Below are 14,808 nucleotides of genomic sequence, written 5' to 3' on the forward strand. Positions count from 1 at the left end.
CATTCTGCACGATCTGAAGTTTCCGAACACTTTTCAAAGGTAGCCCCATGTAGAGAGCGTTACAGTAGTCGAGCCTCGAGGTGATGAGGGTGATGAATTTTATCAGTGCTATGACAGTGATGGGATTTGAAGCCTTGTCAACCCCGTCAGGTCTTATAATATATCTAGAAGGTACAAAGTTGCTTACAGGATGAAGTGAGGGAAAGACATGAGGTCGCCACCTTTTCTTATCAAGAGGCTGCAGTTCTTAAATGGAGTGGTCATTGCACAAGGAATTCTGATTATGGAATTATCAGCAAATATGTAAATAAATTATAATCTCTTTTCCTGCCCTGTGTGATTCAGGAAGGCGTTAGCTCGATTCACAAATCTCCTTCTCAAGCTTTGCTAGAGCTATATGCTAAGTAGTTAAAATTACCACAAACAATTTAAAAGAAAACCTTTAGAGACAATAACAAAGCCTGAAGGCATGCCACAGAATCAAAGGTTGAAGGATTCCGGTATGTTCATCAACAGAAACAGATTAAATTAAGAAATAATGAGATAGAAATACGACACACCTTTTGCTCTTCTCTAAACAGGACAAATCAAAATTGGAAGGAGGAACATTCAGAACTGCAAACTTCGTCATTACCTGAAGAAAATCATCTTTAATGTAATTGGGGATACTCCAGAGAAGTGTCACGTAGCTATCCGCTATTCTGTCAAAAAAATGGTCCTGTTCATCTTGATCTGGCTTGAAATAATCAGGAGAAAAGGTTAAGCAAAGTCTACTCTACAGTTAAAAACATCAAAACAGAGTTGTCGGTAGTCTTGAATTAATTGGTTGTGTCAAATAACAAATACAAAAATAGAATACAGGGATCCCTCGATTTTCGCGATCTTGTTCTTCGCGAAACGCTATATCGCGATTTTTCCCACCCGATGACGTCACTCTCTTCCTTCCTTTCTCATCTTTCTTTCTCTCTCTCTCTTTCTCTATCTTGCTTCTTCCTCTCTCACACTCTCTTCCTCCCTCTCTCATCTCTTTCTTTCCTTCTCTCTCTTTCTCTATCTCTCCCCCTCTTGCTGGCGGGCGGCGGGCGGCCGAGCAGATCAGCTGCTGGGCGGCCGCAGCAGCAGCGAGCAGACGAAGATCGGGGTTTCCCCGCCGCCCACGCAAAGGGGAAACCCCGATCTTCGTCTGCTCGCTGCTGCTGCGCTACCGAGCAGATCAGCTGCTGGGCGGCCGAAGGAACCTTCCCTGGGTCTTCCCCGCCGCCCACGCAAACTCCACCATCTGCGCATGCGCGGCCATGAAAAAAAAGGGCACGCATGCGCAGATGGTGTTTTTACTTCCGCAACCCTACATCGCGAAAAATCGATTATCGCGAGGGGTCTTGGAACGGAACCCTCGCGATAATGGAGGGATCACTGTATACGCCAGAGTTTTTTCTACTGGGTATTATGAGAGGTACCTATTCTAAAAATGTAAAATATCTAAGCTTGCATATTACAACAGATGCAAGGATTGTATTTGCACAGAACTGGAAAAATCCGCAAATACCTGAAGACAAGGAGATCATCAAGAAAATATACGACTGTGCAGAGATGGACAGATTGACAATGGAACTTAATAATCAAAAAGAATCGGACTATTATGAAACCTGGACAAAATGGTACCAATGGACAAAAAAAAGAAACTCAAAAGAAACATCGAAATAAAATATCAAGAAATCTGAAAGTAATTAGAAGACAATGTCGATAGGAATGTATATATGATGTAGATTCATCTGTAAATATGATTATGTACTTTTTTAAAAAAAAAATGGAAAAATGTCATAAATATATATGGGGGGGGGGAGAATTAATGTTTAAAAATGCAGCTATTTTTACCATACTGCCATGCTATCTATCCAGGTAAGTCATTAGCAGCTGATCAAAGTAATATGGAATGGACGTAAACAAGACTGCAATGAGCTTTCTTTGGCACTTTTATAAAAATAACCATGCAATTAACCTGATTAAGTTTGGGGGACTGAAGTGGCTTAGAAGGCCAAAATAATAAATAAACAAAGCCCAGGTTAAACTAGTTTAGTGCATTGTATATGCAGGAGTTTTGTCTTTCATAAATCAAGCAATCCTGGATTTGCTTCAAGGCAGATTTGCATGACTGACATAACTTCATAAGCATTCTAATGTCAAACCTGTGCTACATAAAAGTTGTGAGCATAAAAAAGGGAACATCTAGATTGGGTTCTAACTTGGCCAAAACTTTATTTAAAGTTTTTTTTTTAAAAAAAAATAAAACTTTATTTATATAGATTTTTTTTAAAAAAGAATTTCAAATATATTATCTCTGAAAACCTCAGCTCAAACCTCTGGGTAGAAGAAAACGACAATGAATCCAGTTGTTTCATTTAGTGCTGAAGAACCCATTGTTCCTTGCTGCCACATCAATTACTCCCCCCTCCCCCATAAGATCAACACAATAAAGTCTTCTGTTTTGTACCTGGTACTTATGAAGAAACCACCACCAGAAACAATCCTGCAAAATGGCAAGAGATGCTTCAGAAAAAAACAGCTGCTTCAAAACAGGCGTATTTACACTCTGTCCAAAAAAGGGGAAAAAATGTCACATGCAGTATACGTGGTACTTTACCCAATAGTAGTAACTACTGACTCACATTTATGACCATTGCAGTGTCTCGGGGTCATGTGAACACCTTTTGTTAACATTCCGACAAGCCAGAGGCAACAACCATGTTACTAATTTAACAAGTGCAGTGATTCACTTAATTTAACTATTACAAAAAGGTCGTAAAATCGGACAAAGCTCATTTAACAACTGTCTTGCTTAGTGTTGTGGTTGGCCCTGGCCCAGCTCCTGCCCCAGGGAATGGGGAGGTGGATGCAGGGGGAAATTCAACATGTCACAGGCCTGTGTTATTGCCGACAGAATCAGTTCAGAGTTTAGTTTCCTCGGACGAAGAAGGTGGGAGTGACTCGGCAGAGGAGGGCTTGGCACACAGCCCAGGCAGTCAATCTTCCTTATCTTCTATAGCTTCAGATGATGACATTTTGGACCCACGCAAGCGCAGAATTATGCGTAGAAGAGACCAAGTAAGGACATATTACAGGAGATAAGGGAGGCCACCTGTGTTCGGGTGGGGCTCCAGTAATTAGGGCTGCTGCTATAAATAGCAGCATGTGGGTTTGGCCGTTGTGGAAGAGTATCTGATTGGAGTTTGTTAGGAATCCTGTGTTTTCTGGACTTTGTTGCTTTTTCACGCTTTGGAAAACAAAGCAGAGCAACGAGTGTGTGTGTGTGTCTCACTTCGTTGGAAGAAGAAGGAGTGTGAAGTTTCTTCACAGCTACTAGCTAAGTACTTAATAACTGCTTAAGGGAAATTGTACAGACTACCCGGTTGTTTTGGGATGAGTGCTCTTTGCCATACAAAAAGAGTGCTTTGTTTATTTTGCATTTTGTGATAAAGAACATTGTTTTGAATTTTCAAACGTGTGTGTGTCTGAAATTTGTATCCTTGAATTTTCGGGAGGCTCCTATCAGAGAGCCCGGCAGAACACTTAGCCACATAAATTTTGGGCTCAATTGTTGTCGTACATCGAGGATTAACAGTACAACTCTGTCAAGAGATTCAGCTGCACTGTGATCCAAGGGTTTGCTCATGCCTGTCGGTCACCGGAGAACCGGTCGCCAAAGGAGTGTGAGGCTCCGCCCATCCACCCAGATGCCACCATTTTGGGTCCTTTTACCCTTTGCGCATGCACAGAATGCTTTGCACATATGCAGAGGGTAAAAGAACCCAAGTGGTGATGTCTGGGCAGATGGGCAGAGCCTCGTGCTCCCTTCGCGACTGGCTCTCCGACCACCGACAGGCTCAAGCGAACTGGAAGCATTTCACCCTTGCTGTGATTGTTGGAACATTTCAGGACAATTAGGAAGTCAAGTGTCTTCATGTACCCTTTCCCCCCGAAAATAAGACGTACCCCAAAAGTAAGGCATGTCAGAGGTTTTGCAGAATTTGCTAATATAAGGCACCCCCAAAAAATAAGGCGTAGTCAAGTTTGCATACGGTAAAGTGGAAAAAAATACAGTACGATTCAAAGCTGTTCATAGCGGTACCGTAATAATGTGGCGTCCCCTGATGGCCCCTTCCATCGCTTTGTACCGTCCAGTACAGCAGACACAGTCTGCTGCTGTCTCACCGCCATTACAGTCTCCACTACAGTACGTAGACTGTAGTTCCTCTGGTGGCCGGAAGCTGCAATAGCGGGAGTATACTGTTGTACCATATAAGTGCCGTCGTTTGTGTGTGTGGGTGCCATACTGACAGGTACCATACCGTAATCAGTGTACCGTACGGTACACTTTCTTTGGGGGTGTCAGCTTTTCTGCCTGTGAATTTATTTATTCATTTATTTATTAGATTTGTATGCCGCCCCTCTCCGTAGACTCGGGGCGGCTCACAACAATAACAAGAACAATGTAAAAAACAAATATAATAATTTAAAAAACACTAAAAACCCCATTATTAAAAGCAAACACACACACAAACATTCCATGTATAAACTGTATAGGCCCGGGGGAGATGTGTCAGTTCCCCCATGCCTGACGGCGAGATGGGTCTTAAAAACTTTACGAAAGGCAAGGAAGGTGGGAGCAGTTCTAATCTCCGGGGGGAGCTGGTTCCAGAGGATTGGGGCCGCCACAGAGAAGGCTCTTCTCCTGGGTCCCGCTAAACGACATTGTTTAGTTGACGGGACCCGGAAAAGACCAACTCTGTGGGACCTAACCGGTCGCTGGGATTCGTGCGGCAGAAGGCGGTCCCGGAGGTATTCTGGTCCGATGCCATGAAGGGCTTTATAGGTCATAACCAACACTTTGAATTGTGCCCGGAAATTGATCGGCAACCAATGCAGACTGCGGAGTGTTGGTGTGACATGGGCATATCTTGGAAAGCCCATGATTCTCTCGCAGCTGCATTCTGCACGATCTGAAGTTTCCGAACACTTTTCAAAGGTAGCCCCATGTAGAGAGCATTACAGTAGTCGAACTTCGAGTTGATAAGGGCATGAGTGACTGTGAGCAGTGAGTCCCGGTCCAAATAGGGCCGCAACTGGTGCACCAGGCGAACCTGGGCAAACGCCCCCCTGGCCACAGCTGAAAGATGTTTCCCTAATGTGAGCTGTGGATTGAGGAGGACGCCCAAGTTGCGGACCCTCTCTGAGGGGGTCAATAATTCCCCCCCCAGGGTTATGGAAGGACAGATGGAATTGTCCCTGGGAGGCAGGACCCACAGCCACTCCGTCTTATCCGGGTTGAGTCTGAGTCTGTTGACACCCATCCAGACCCCAACAGCCTCCAGGCACCGGCACATCACTTCCACTGCTTTTGTCTTATTTGGGAAATATAAGGCAGCCCCCGAAAATAAGACGTAGCATAAACTTTGGAGCAAAAATTAATATAAGGGAAACACAGTAGGTCCACTTTGTGTTTGAGAAGTGTACCTCAAGAACCTTGATAATATGTGGAACATATAAGAAATGCAGTCATAGATAAATATCTGCTCGGGGAGGAATTTTTACAGACATTACTGAACTACAGTCTAAGGAATTCTTAAGTACTTGTAAATCTGCTAGTAATGCCAGGGTGTCAGTTTATTCCAGCTGCTTTTAGTTCTACATATTATTTTTTACTTGATTTGTAAAGTATGCGAGATACTTTTTTTTCCTGGCCAGTTCTACATACAAAACAAATAAAATTCTATGTGAAAGTCCAGCCTTGGGGGGATTATCTTTTAGAAATCTGATGTTTTCTTGTATGCAATTCATAACACGTGGCTAACCAATGACTACTGTTGTCAACCAATCAACAGAGCCCTCCTACAGCCTTGTCAGACAGTTCCAAATTTGGAGCACTCTGTGAAACTATAATGTTTTGCCAATTGTTTTCCTGCAAATTTTCTGACCAAAAAAAAAAAAGGCTGATCTTGTGAAATGGAGGGAGAAAAAAAAGGAATTAATGTTGGATTGCCTCCATAAAATCTAGAAACTTTATTCCACTTTTTGAAAGAATATTTAAAATCAGATTCTGCTCACTTAATTTTGTTGCCGTGACGTGATATCTCACAAATCTACATTAAAAGTTTTTTAAAAACCCACCTCCTTTAAATCATGCTTGATTCTTGGTGAATTAACAAAATGCAGTTTTCTTGGAAAATTATAGAAATTGTTTTGTCTTCTTTCATTTGGAATGTTACTTGGAACCCTGACATGTTTGCCATCTTCAATTTTTGATTTTTAAATTAAAAAATTCTAATATAATGTCCTGTCCTTTCTGCGGTGTCACATTCCGGCAATTGCACGAGTAGGATATTTATCCCAAATTTGTCCCAAGGTCTCACTTGCTTACAGATGCTTCCTATTTAAACAAACGTTGTGTTCCATTCGGTGCTGCAATTTAAGTTAAATTAAGAATTGATACCTTGAGAACTTGGAGCTTTAGAACCAAATCCCAGAGATGTGCAGGTTCTAGTTTATTTGGAAGTCTCGTAAGTCTCCACAAATGGAATCCAGAAAAACTGAAATTCTAAAGAAAGAAAAAGAACCAGAGTCATCATAAGTTTGAAGTGTATCCTGCCACCAGACATTTTTCTTCTTTCTTAAAAAAAAATTAATTATGTGGATTCCTAATCCAGAACAGCGCATATGATTAAATGCTCAGTTTTGAAAGTCCTGTTTCTACTGACCATTTATTTATTTATTTATTTATTTATTTATTTATTTATTTATTTATTTGATTTGATTTGATTTGATTTGATTTGATTTGATTTGATTTGTATGCCGCTCCTCTCCGTAGACTCGGGGCGGCTCACAACAATACAACAATTCACAACAAATCTAATAAATTTAAAAAAACATTAAAAAAAACCCATTATTAAACCAGACATACACACAGACATACCATACATAAATTGTATATGCCCGAGGGAAGGGGGAATGCCTCAATTCCCCCATGCCTGACTGTAGAGGTGAGTTTTAAGGAGTTTACGGAAGGCAAGGAGGGTGGGGGCAGTTCTAATCTCTGGGGGGAGCTGGTTCCAGAGAGTCGGGGCCGCCACAGAGAAGGGTCTTCCCCTGGGACCCGCCAGACGACATTGTTTAGTCGACGGGACCTGGAGAAGGCCAACTCTGTGGGACCTAATTGGTCGCTGGGATTCGTGCGGCAGAAGGCGGTCCCGGAGATATTCTGGTCCGATGCCATGAAGGGCTATATAGGATGCTATAGGACAGTGATGGCAAACCTTTTTGGCACCAAGGACCCAAATTAGAATGCACATGGATGTGCATGTGCCGGAGCTCCGGAAACTCGAAGACCAGATGGCCAGCATGCACATGCCTGGTTTTTTGGCTGTTTTGGGGGGCGTTTTCAAGCCATTTTTTAGGTCATTTTTGGGCTGTTTTCATGCCGTTTTCTGGCACTCTGGCTCCCATAAAAATCAGCTGGCCGGCATACATGCATGTGCCAGAAACCAGAAGAGCAGCTGGCGACGGTATGCGTGCCCACAGAGAGCACTCTGCGTGCCACCTTTGGCATGCGTGCCATAGGTTCGCCATTACAGCTATAGGATTAGGGGCATATTTTGGGTGGAAGGAACAGTAACTAGACGACCCAGGACTCAACATATGCAACATTCCAATCCAACAAGAACTATAATTTTACCAGATCAAAACAGATTTTTTTTTAAAAAAAAATGTTTAACATACGTCATACAATGAGTGACTTTGCATAGTTATTTAAACCATAATATGGGTTTGGTTTTGTCCCAACTAGGGATAAAAGATGCTTGAACAAAATAGCTTCTCCGTGTTTTAAAATAATTGCTTGGAAAAACCAAAGCTGTAATCTATATCTTTCTCCCAGAATGGTAGCCTTATTGCTTAATTACATTTTCAGGTTCCGATAATAAATACTTTGTGTAAATTAATTTTAGAGCAATATTCCCAGTGGTTTGGAACTGATCCATTTCATCACTGACTTCTACACCATATACATTTACCTCCAAGTCTTTGCCACTTGACTCTTTTGCAGCTGCAGTAGGAAACTGAAATACATTTGAAAGAAATACATCATAAAAATATGGAACTAGAGTAGATGTAGTCCAGATACAGAAATAGAGAAATTTCCAAGGGGGAGGGTAGAAGTCATGCAAAATCCCACACACTGAAATGTGACACAGCACAACGTTAATATGATTCTGCAATGAGAGCTTAAGAAAAGGTGGACTGCATATAACTATTCTGACAAATTGTTCAATAGAGCAGAATTCAAATATTAACCATACATATCAATTTTATTGGTCTGTCATTTACTTACAAGAAGCTCAAATGTCCCACTTATGTATCAGTTTAATCCAAAATACTGTGAATAAACCAGGACAAACAGACTGTTGAAAGTCACCTCATTTAAGATGGGGAAATAAACAAGGAAATTGTTTTTATACAGTATTCCCTTGATTTTCGTGGCTTCGAACTTCGCGAATAGCCTATACCACGGTTTTTCAAAAAATATTAAGTAAAAAATACTTCGCGGGTTTTTTTCTATACCATGTTTTTTCCCACCCGATGACGTCATATGTCATCGCCAAAGTAATAAATTTTGCAAATATGTAACAAAAAAAATAATTATTGTTAATAAATAATTATGTTTATAAATATCAGGATCACTAAGTGTTTTATTCAATGGTGAGTACCAGTAATAATGGTGAGTAAATGGTTGTTAAGGGAATGGGAAAGGGTAATTTAGGGGTTTAAAGTGTTAAGGGATGGATTGTGATACTGTCCATAGCCAAAATTTGACTTTCGCGGGCGGTCTCGGAACGCATACCCGCGAAAATCGAGGGAACACTGTACATAAAAAATCAATACTATTGACCATTCATTTTTTTCACCCTAGGAGCAAGCAAACTTCTTAGCAGACGCAAGTCCTCTCAATGTAGCAATATTAAGGGAGGGAAGGAGGGGTTTACAATGCCTGAATTACCTTCAATTCCATTATCATTTTCTTTTTTGCAGCATCCTGGGATTCAGGAGATGATGTTACATCAACTTGAAAACAAGAAGAAAAGAAGCTAAGAATTTAAAACATCTTCCCACATATAAAATACAGTTCCCATTTTGTGGGAAAACATTTACCTTTATTTTCAAGCGTTCTCAATTAAGGCATCTAAATCCAGTAAATCTAATCTAAATCTAATCTAATTGAAGTGGTTAGTCAGTGAGAGAAGAAAGATAAGCTTTGTTATGATTTCTAAAGTTAACACCTGAACCATATTATATAAACAACTGCCCAAAGCCTCAGATCCAAATATTAATCATTCTATTCTAGTCATTAATCAAAAATACTGAGTCCAACAGCATTTTAGCTCTAGGTCATTGCCGTCAGGCATGGGGGAACTGAAACACCTCCCCCGGCCACGTACAATTTATGTATGGTATGTTTGTGTGTGTGCTTGTTAATATAGTGGGGTTCTTTTTAAAACTATTTTAAATACTTAAATTTATTGAATCTATTTGGATTTGTACGATTGTTTATATTTTTGTTGTGAGCCGCCCCGAGTTCGCGGAGAGGGGCGGCATACAAACCTAAATAATAAATAAAATAAATAAATAAAATGTGCTTGTGCTTGATATACACACAGACAAGCACATATACAGTAGTACCTCTACTTACGAACTTAATTCATTCAGTGACCAGGTTCTTAAGTAGAAAAGTTTATAAGAAGAAGCAATTTTTCCCATAGGAATCAATGTAAAAGCAAATAATGTGTGTGTTTGGGGAAACCACAGGGAGGGTGGAGGCCCTGTTTCCTCCCAGGAGATTCCTAGAGAAGCCTCATGGATGCTTCTCTCCACCTTTTCTGGCCCTGTTTCCTCCCAGGAGATTCCTAGAGAGGTCCCACGGAGGCTTCTCCCTGCCTTTCCTGGTTACAGTTTCGGAGGCTTGGGTTTGTGAGTGGAAAGTGGTTCTTGAGAAGAGGCATAAAAATCTCGAACACCCGGTTCTTATCTAGAAAAGTTCGTAAGTAGAGGCATTCTTAGGTAGAGGTACCACTTCACTTTGGCCACCTAATGAGAAGGAAGGACTCGCTGGAGAAGAACCTAATGCTGGGAATGATTGAGTGCAAAAGAAGGGTTCTTATCTAGAAAAGTTCGTAAGTAGAGGCGTTTGTAGGTAGAGGTACACTGTATATACGTAAACAGAGAGACACACACACATATATATAAAACCAGAAATTGAAAAAGCATCTTTCGGATGACTTCATTCCAAGTATTTACCAAATTACTTCTGTGGGAAAGCAAGAGATTATAGTTCAGTAGAACATCTCCTTAAAAGAATGCTCCTACATAAGACGCTGTTTTAAATCTACTTTGGCCACTGAAGGAAAAATTTCCCTGCTGCTGCTGTGAGCCAGACCACAGTTTTTGAGCCTAATTTCCTGATCACCATCAACTCTACCAAATAGGACACATCTGCTCTCTTTCTAGGGAAGTGCCAAGTATCTGCTGGCCTACAAACAGGACATGGTGGAGACGTCCCTTGAATCCTTGGCATGGTAGCCAGGGCAGTTAAGTGAATGCAGGGTCGCCGGTTTGAAAATGTCTAAATGTATCCCAGAAAAAAATTACACTGCTGTGTTTAAAAAGAAAATCTAATCACATCAGCATAGCAAGATAACATATCATTCTTTGCCATTCATCCTTATTCATTCTAAGATGAATATACAGTAAATATTACTACAGTGGTACCTCTACCTACAAACGCCTCTACTTAAGAAATTTTCTAGATAAGAACCGGGTGCTCAAGATTTTTTTGCCTCTTCTCAAGAACTATTTTCCACTTACAAACCTGAGCCTCCGAAACTCTAACCAGAAAAGGCAGAGAGAAGCCTCTGTCGAGCCTCTCTAGGAATCTCCTGGGAGGAAACAGAGCCAGAAAAGGCAGGGAGAAGCCTCTGTGTGGCCTCTCTAGGAATCTCCTGGGAGGAAACAGGGCCAGCAAAAGCGGGGAGAAACCTCCATGGGGCCTCTCTAGGAATCTCCTGGGAGGAAACAGGGCCGGAAAAGGAGAGGAGAAGCCTCCGTGGGGCCTCTCTAGGAATCTCCTGGGAGGAAACAGGGCCGGAAAAGGAGAGGAGAAACCTCCGTGGGGCCTCTCTAGGAATCTCCTGGGAGGAAATAGGACCTCCACCCTCTCTGTGGTTTCCCCAATCGCAAACATTACTTGCTTTTACATTGATTCCTATGGGAAAAATTGCTTCTTCTTACAAACTTTTCTACTTAAGAACCTAGTCACAGAACGAATTAAGTTCGTAAGTAGAGGTAGCACTGTATAATCATAAGTTAAATAAGAACAGCATGACAGCCTAGAGCAGTAATGGCTAACCTTTTTTGGCTCGGGTGCCAAAAGGGTGTGCGTGTGTGCAATAGCGTGTGCGTGCGTGCCCGCACTCATAATGCAATCCCCCCCCCACATGCATATAGACACAACCCCTGCACTGATCAAATCCTGAGAAGGCATTATTAGATATAGAATTGTTTTAATATTGCCTTTTAGATGTTGTTCATAGAAACATAGAAGACTGACGGCAGAAAAAGACCTCATGGTCCATCTAGTCTGCCCTTATACTATTTCCTGTGTTTTATGTTAGGATGGATATATGTTTATCCTAGGCATGTTTAAATTCAGTTACTGTGGATTTACCAACCACGTCTGCTGGAAGTTTGTTCCAAGGATCTACTACTCTTTCAGTGAAATAATATTTCCTCACATTGCTTTTGATCTTTCCCCCAACTAACTTCAGATTGTGTCCCCTTGTTCTTGTGTTCACTTTCCTATGAAAAACACTTCCCTCCTGAACCTTATTTAACCCTTTAACATATTTAAATGTTTCGATCATGTCCCCCCTTTTCCTTCTGTCCTCCAAACTATACAGATTGAGTTCATTGTTCAATGCAGGATGCTGCCTCCAAGCAGGAAACTTATAAAACTGGATATCAATGGACATTCTGAGTCCCACAGGCCGTGGTTGTCCCAAAGAGGCTTTTCAAAAGGCCACTGGACTTTGTTTTTTTCTTGAAGATGTTTTGCTTCTCAGCCAAGAAGCCTCAGCAGAAATGGAAAAATCCACTAATACCGGAAGACAAAGAGATTTAAAAAAAAAATTACGAGTGTGCCGAGATGGACAGGCTGACTATGGAACTAAATAATTGATTTGGACTATTACTCAATCTGGACAAAATTATATTCATGGACAAACAAGAGGATCCCACAACAAGAGTAGGAATAAAATATTTATATGTACAAATGTAATCAAAGGTATATTTAATAAGAATGTATACACATGATGCAGATTCCCCTGTAAATAAGGTTATATGTTGTATTGAAAAATAAAAAAGCATCAATAAACATATTTTTTTTAAAAAAAGAAGCCTCTGTAGTTCCTGAAGTTTCCAGATACCTTATTCAGGTATACCTGAGAGTGCAGATAAACGTCCAAGTGGCTTCAGCCCCTCTCAGAAAGAGGGTTAACGACCAGAGGATTGCAAGGAATTTAAATCTTTCCACTCTCCACCATTCAATCAGAACTAAAGAAGCTCCTTGCATGAGAAGCGAAATGTCTTCAAGCAAAACCAAAGTTACCTTTTCAAAAAGCACCCTTGGGTCTATAAAACTGGACAGGTATTTGTCTGAAGTGCTTGAGCAGGGGGTTGGACCAGATGACCTCCAAGGCCGCGAGAGCCATCGTGGGGCTCCCTAGATTCGCCCACGTTTCTGCAACACTCCGCGGCCTGCACTGGCTGCCGATCGGTTTCCGGTCACAATTCAAAGTGTTGGTAATGACCTTTAAAGCCCTACATGGCATTGGGCCAGAATACATCCGGAACCACCTTCTACCACACGAATCCCAGCGGCTGATAAGGTCCCACAGAGCTGGCCTTCTCCGGGTCCCGTCGACCAAACAATGTCGTTTGGCGGGCCCCAGGGGAAGAGCCTTCTCTGTGGCGGCCCTGGCCCTCTGGAATCAACTCCCCCCAGAGATTAGAACGGCCCCAACCCTCCTTGTCTTTTGCAAATTACTCAAGACCCACCTTTATCGCCAGGCATGGGGGAGTTAAGATATTCCTTCCCCCTAGGCCATTACAAGTTATGCATGGTATGTTTGTGTGTATGTTTGGTTTTATAATAAGGGTTTTTAGTTGTTTTATTAATTGGATTGTTACATGCTGTTTTTTATCATTGTTGTTAGCCGCCCCGAGTCTGCGGAGAGGGGCGGCATACAAATCCAATAAATAATAATAATAAGGTCCCTTCCAGCTATGTTATTCTAAAATTAACTGATACTGATTCTCCCCACCCACCCCCAAAATGGACTTAATTAAGAGACAGAATTACCTTGTCCTGGCTGCTGATCTATTTCTAATGTTTCTTGTTCCAATGTAAATACGTTTTTAGCATGCTCCTGGACTTGTAGTTTGCATTCTTCTATTCTTTTTTCCAAGGTGGAAATAATGTCATAGGGCAGCGGAGCATTATCATAAAGATACTTGGCAACAGTGTCGACAGGATAGTCATTTTTAATCTGGGAAACCAAGGGATAAATATTCACATCTAGCAAGTGTGGGACTCTTGGCCAATCATCCTGCAAAGAAAAGCCATTACAAAATAAATGTTAAGCAAGAATAATGTTGATGGTCTGTTTTATACATGGAGTCATGAAGTACAGGCAGTCCTTGACTTACAACCTTTCATTTAGTGACTGCCTCAAGTTACAACGGCACTGGAAAAAAGTGACTTATGGATGTTTTTTACACTTATGGCTAGTTTTCACACTTAGGACCGTTGCAACATCCCCACAGTGATCAAAATTCAGATGCTTATGAGCCGCGGAGGCACAGTGGTTAGAGTGCAGTACTGCAGACTACTTCTGCTGACCGCCGTCTGACTGCAATTTGGCAGTTCGAATCTCACCAGGCGCCAGGTTGACTCAGCCTTCCATCCTTTCGAGGTGGGTAAAATGAGGACCCAGATTATTGGGGGCAATAGGCTGACCTCTGTAAACCACTTAGAGAGAGCTGTAAAGCACTATGAAGTGATACATAAGTGCTCTTCCTTCCTTCCTTCCTTTCCTTCCTTCCATCCTTCCTTCCCTTTCCTTCCTTTCCTTCTTTCTCTTCCTTCCCTCCCTCTCCTTCCTTCCTTCCTTCCCAGTGGTTAGAATGCAGTATTACAGACTAACTCTGCCCACTGCCATCAGTTTGACCCTCACTGGTTCAAGGTTGACCCATCCTTCCAACCTTCTGAGGTGGGTGAAATGAGGACCCAGATTGTTGGGGCCATATTCTGACTCTGTAAACCACTTAGAGATGGCTATAAAGAACTGTAAAGCAGTATATAAGCCGCCCCGAGTCTACGGAGCCACCCCGAGTTTACGGAGAGGGGTGGCATACAAATCCAATAAATAATAATAATAATAATAATAATAATAATTATTATTATTATTATTAGTCTAAGGTCTATTGCTATTGCTTGCAACTGACTCATATTGATGATGGTTGCAGTGTCCCATGGTTGCAGTGTCCCAGGATCATGCGATCAGTTTTTGCAAACTTGCAAAGTCAATGAGGAAACCAGATTCCGTGTTACTAACTTAATCACTGCAATGATTCACTTAACAACTATGGCAAGAAAGATAAAAAACTGGGGGGAAACAAATGCCTTGCTCAGCAACAGAAATGTTGGGT

General features: G+C 41.6%; 1 protein-coding gene across 3 annotated transcripts in view; it reads right to left on the reverse strand.

Moving 5' to 3' along the window:
* FAM227B (family with sequence similarity 227 member B) overlaps nucleotides 1-14,808 on the reverse strand; it is a 124,604-nt gene that overhangs the window by 106,901 nt on the left and 2,895 nt on the right. For all 3 annotated transcript variants that reach the window (XM_070763237.1, XM_070763235.1, XM_070763236.1), the window contains exons 3-8: nucleotides 13,460-13,706; nucleotides 9,047-9,111; nucleotides 8,064-8,108; nucleotides 6,488-6,592; nucleotides 2,492-2,590; nucleotides 635-736 (exon numbers count right to left, since the gene is read on the reverse strand). In XM_070763237.1, coding sequence (XP_070619338.1) covers nucleotides 635-736; nucleotides 2,492-2,590; nucleotides 6,488-6,592; nucleotides 8,064-8,108; nucleotides 9,047-9,111; nucleotides 13,460-13,706 — 663 coding nt within the window. The remainder of the gene's footprint in view (nucleotides 1-634; nucleotides 737-2,491; nucleotides 2,591-6,487; nucleotides 6,593-8,063; nucleotides 8,109-9,046; nucleotides 9,112-13,459; nucleotides 13,707-14,808) is intronic.

This window comes from Erythrolamprus reginae, chromosome 10, assembly GCF_031021105.1.
Source record: "Erythrolamprus reginae isolate rEryReg1 chromosome 10, rEryReg1.hap1, whole genome shotgun sequence".
NCBI lineage: Eukaryota > Metazoa > Chordata > Lepidosauria > Squamata > Dipsadidae > Erythrolamprus > Erythrolamprus reginae.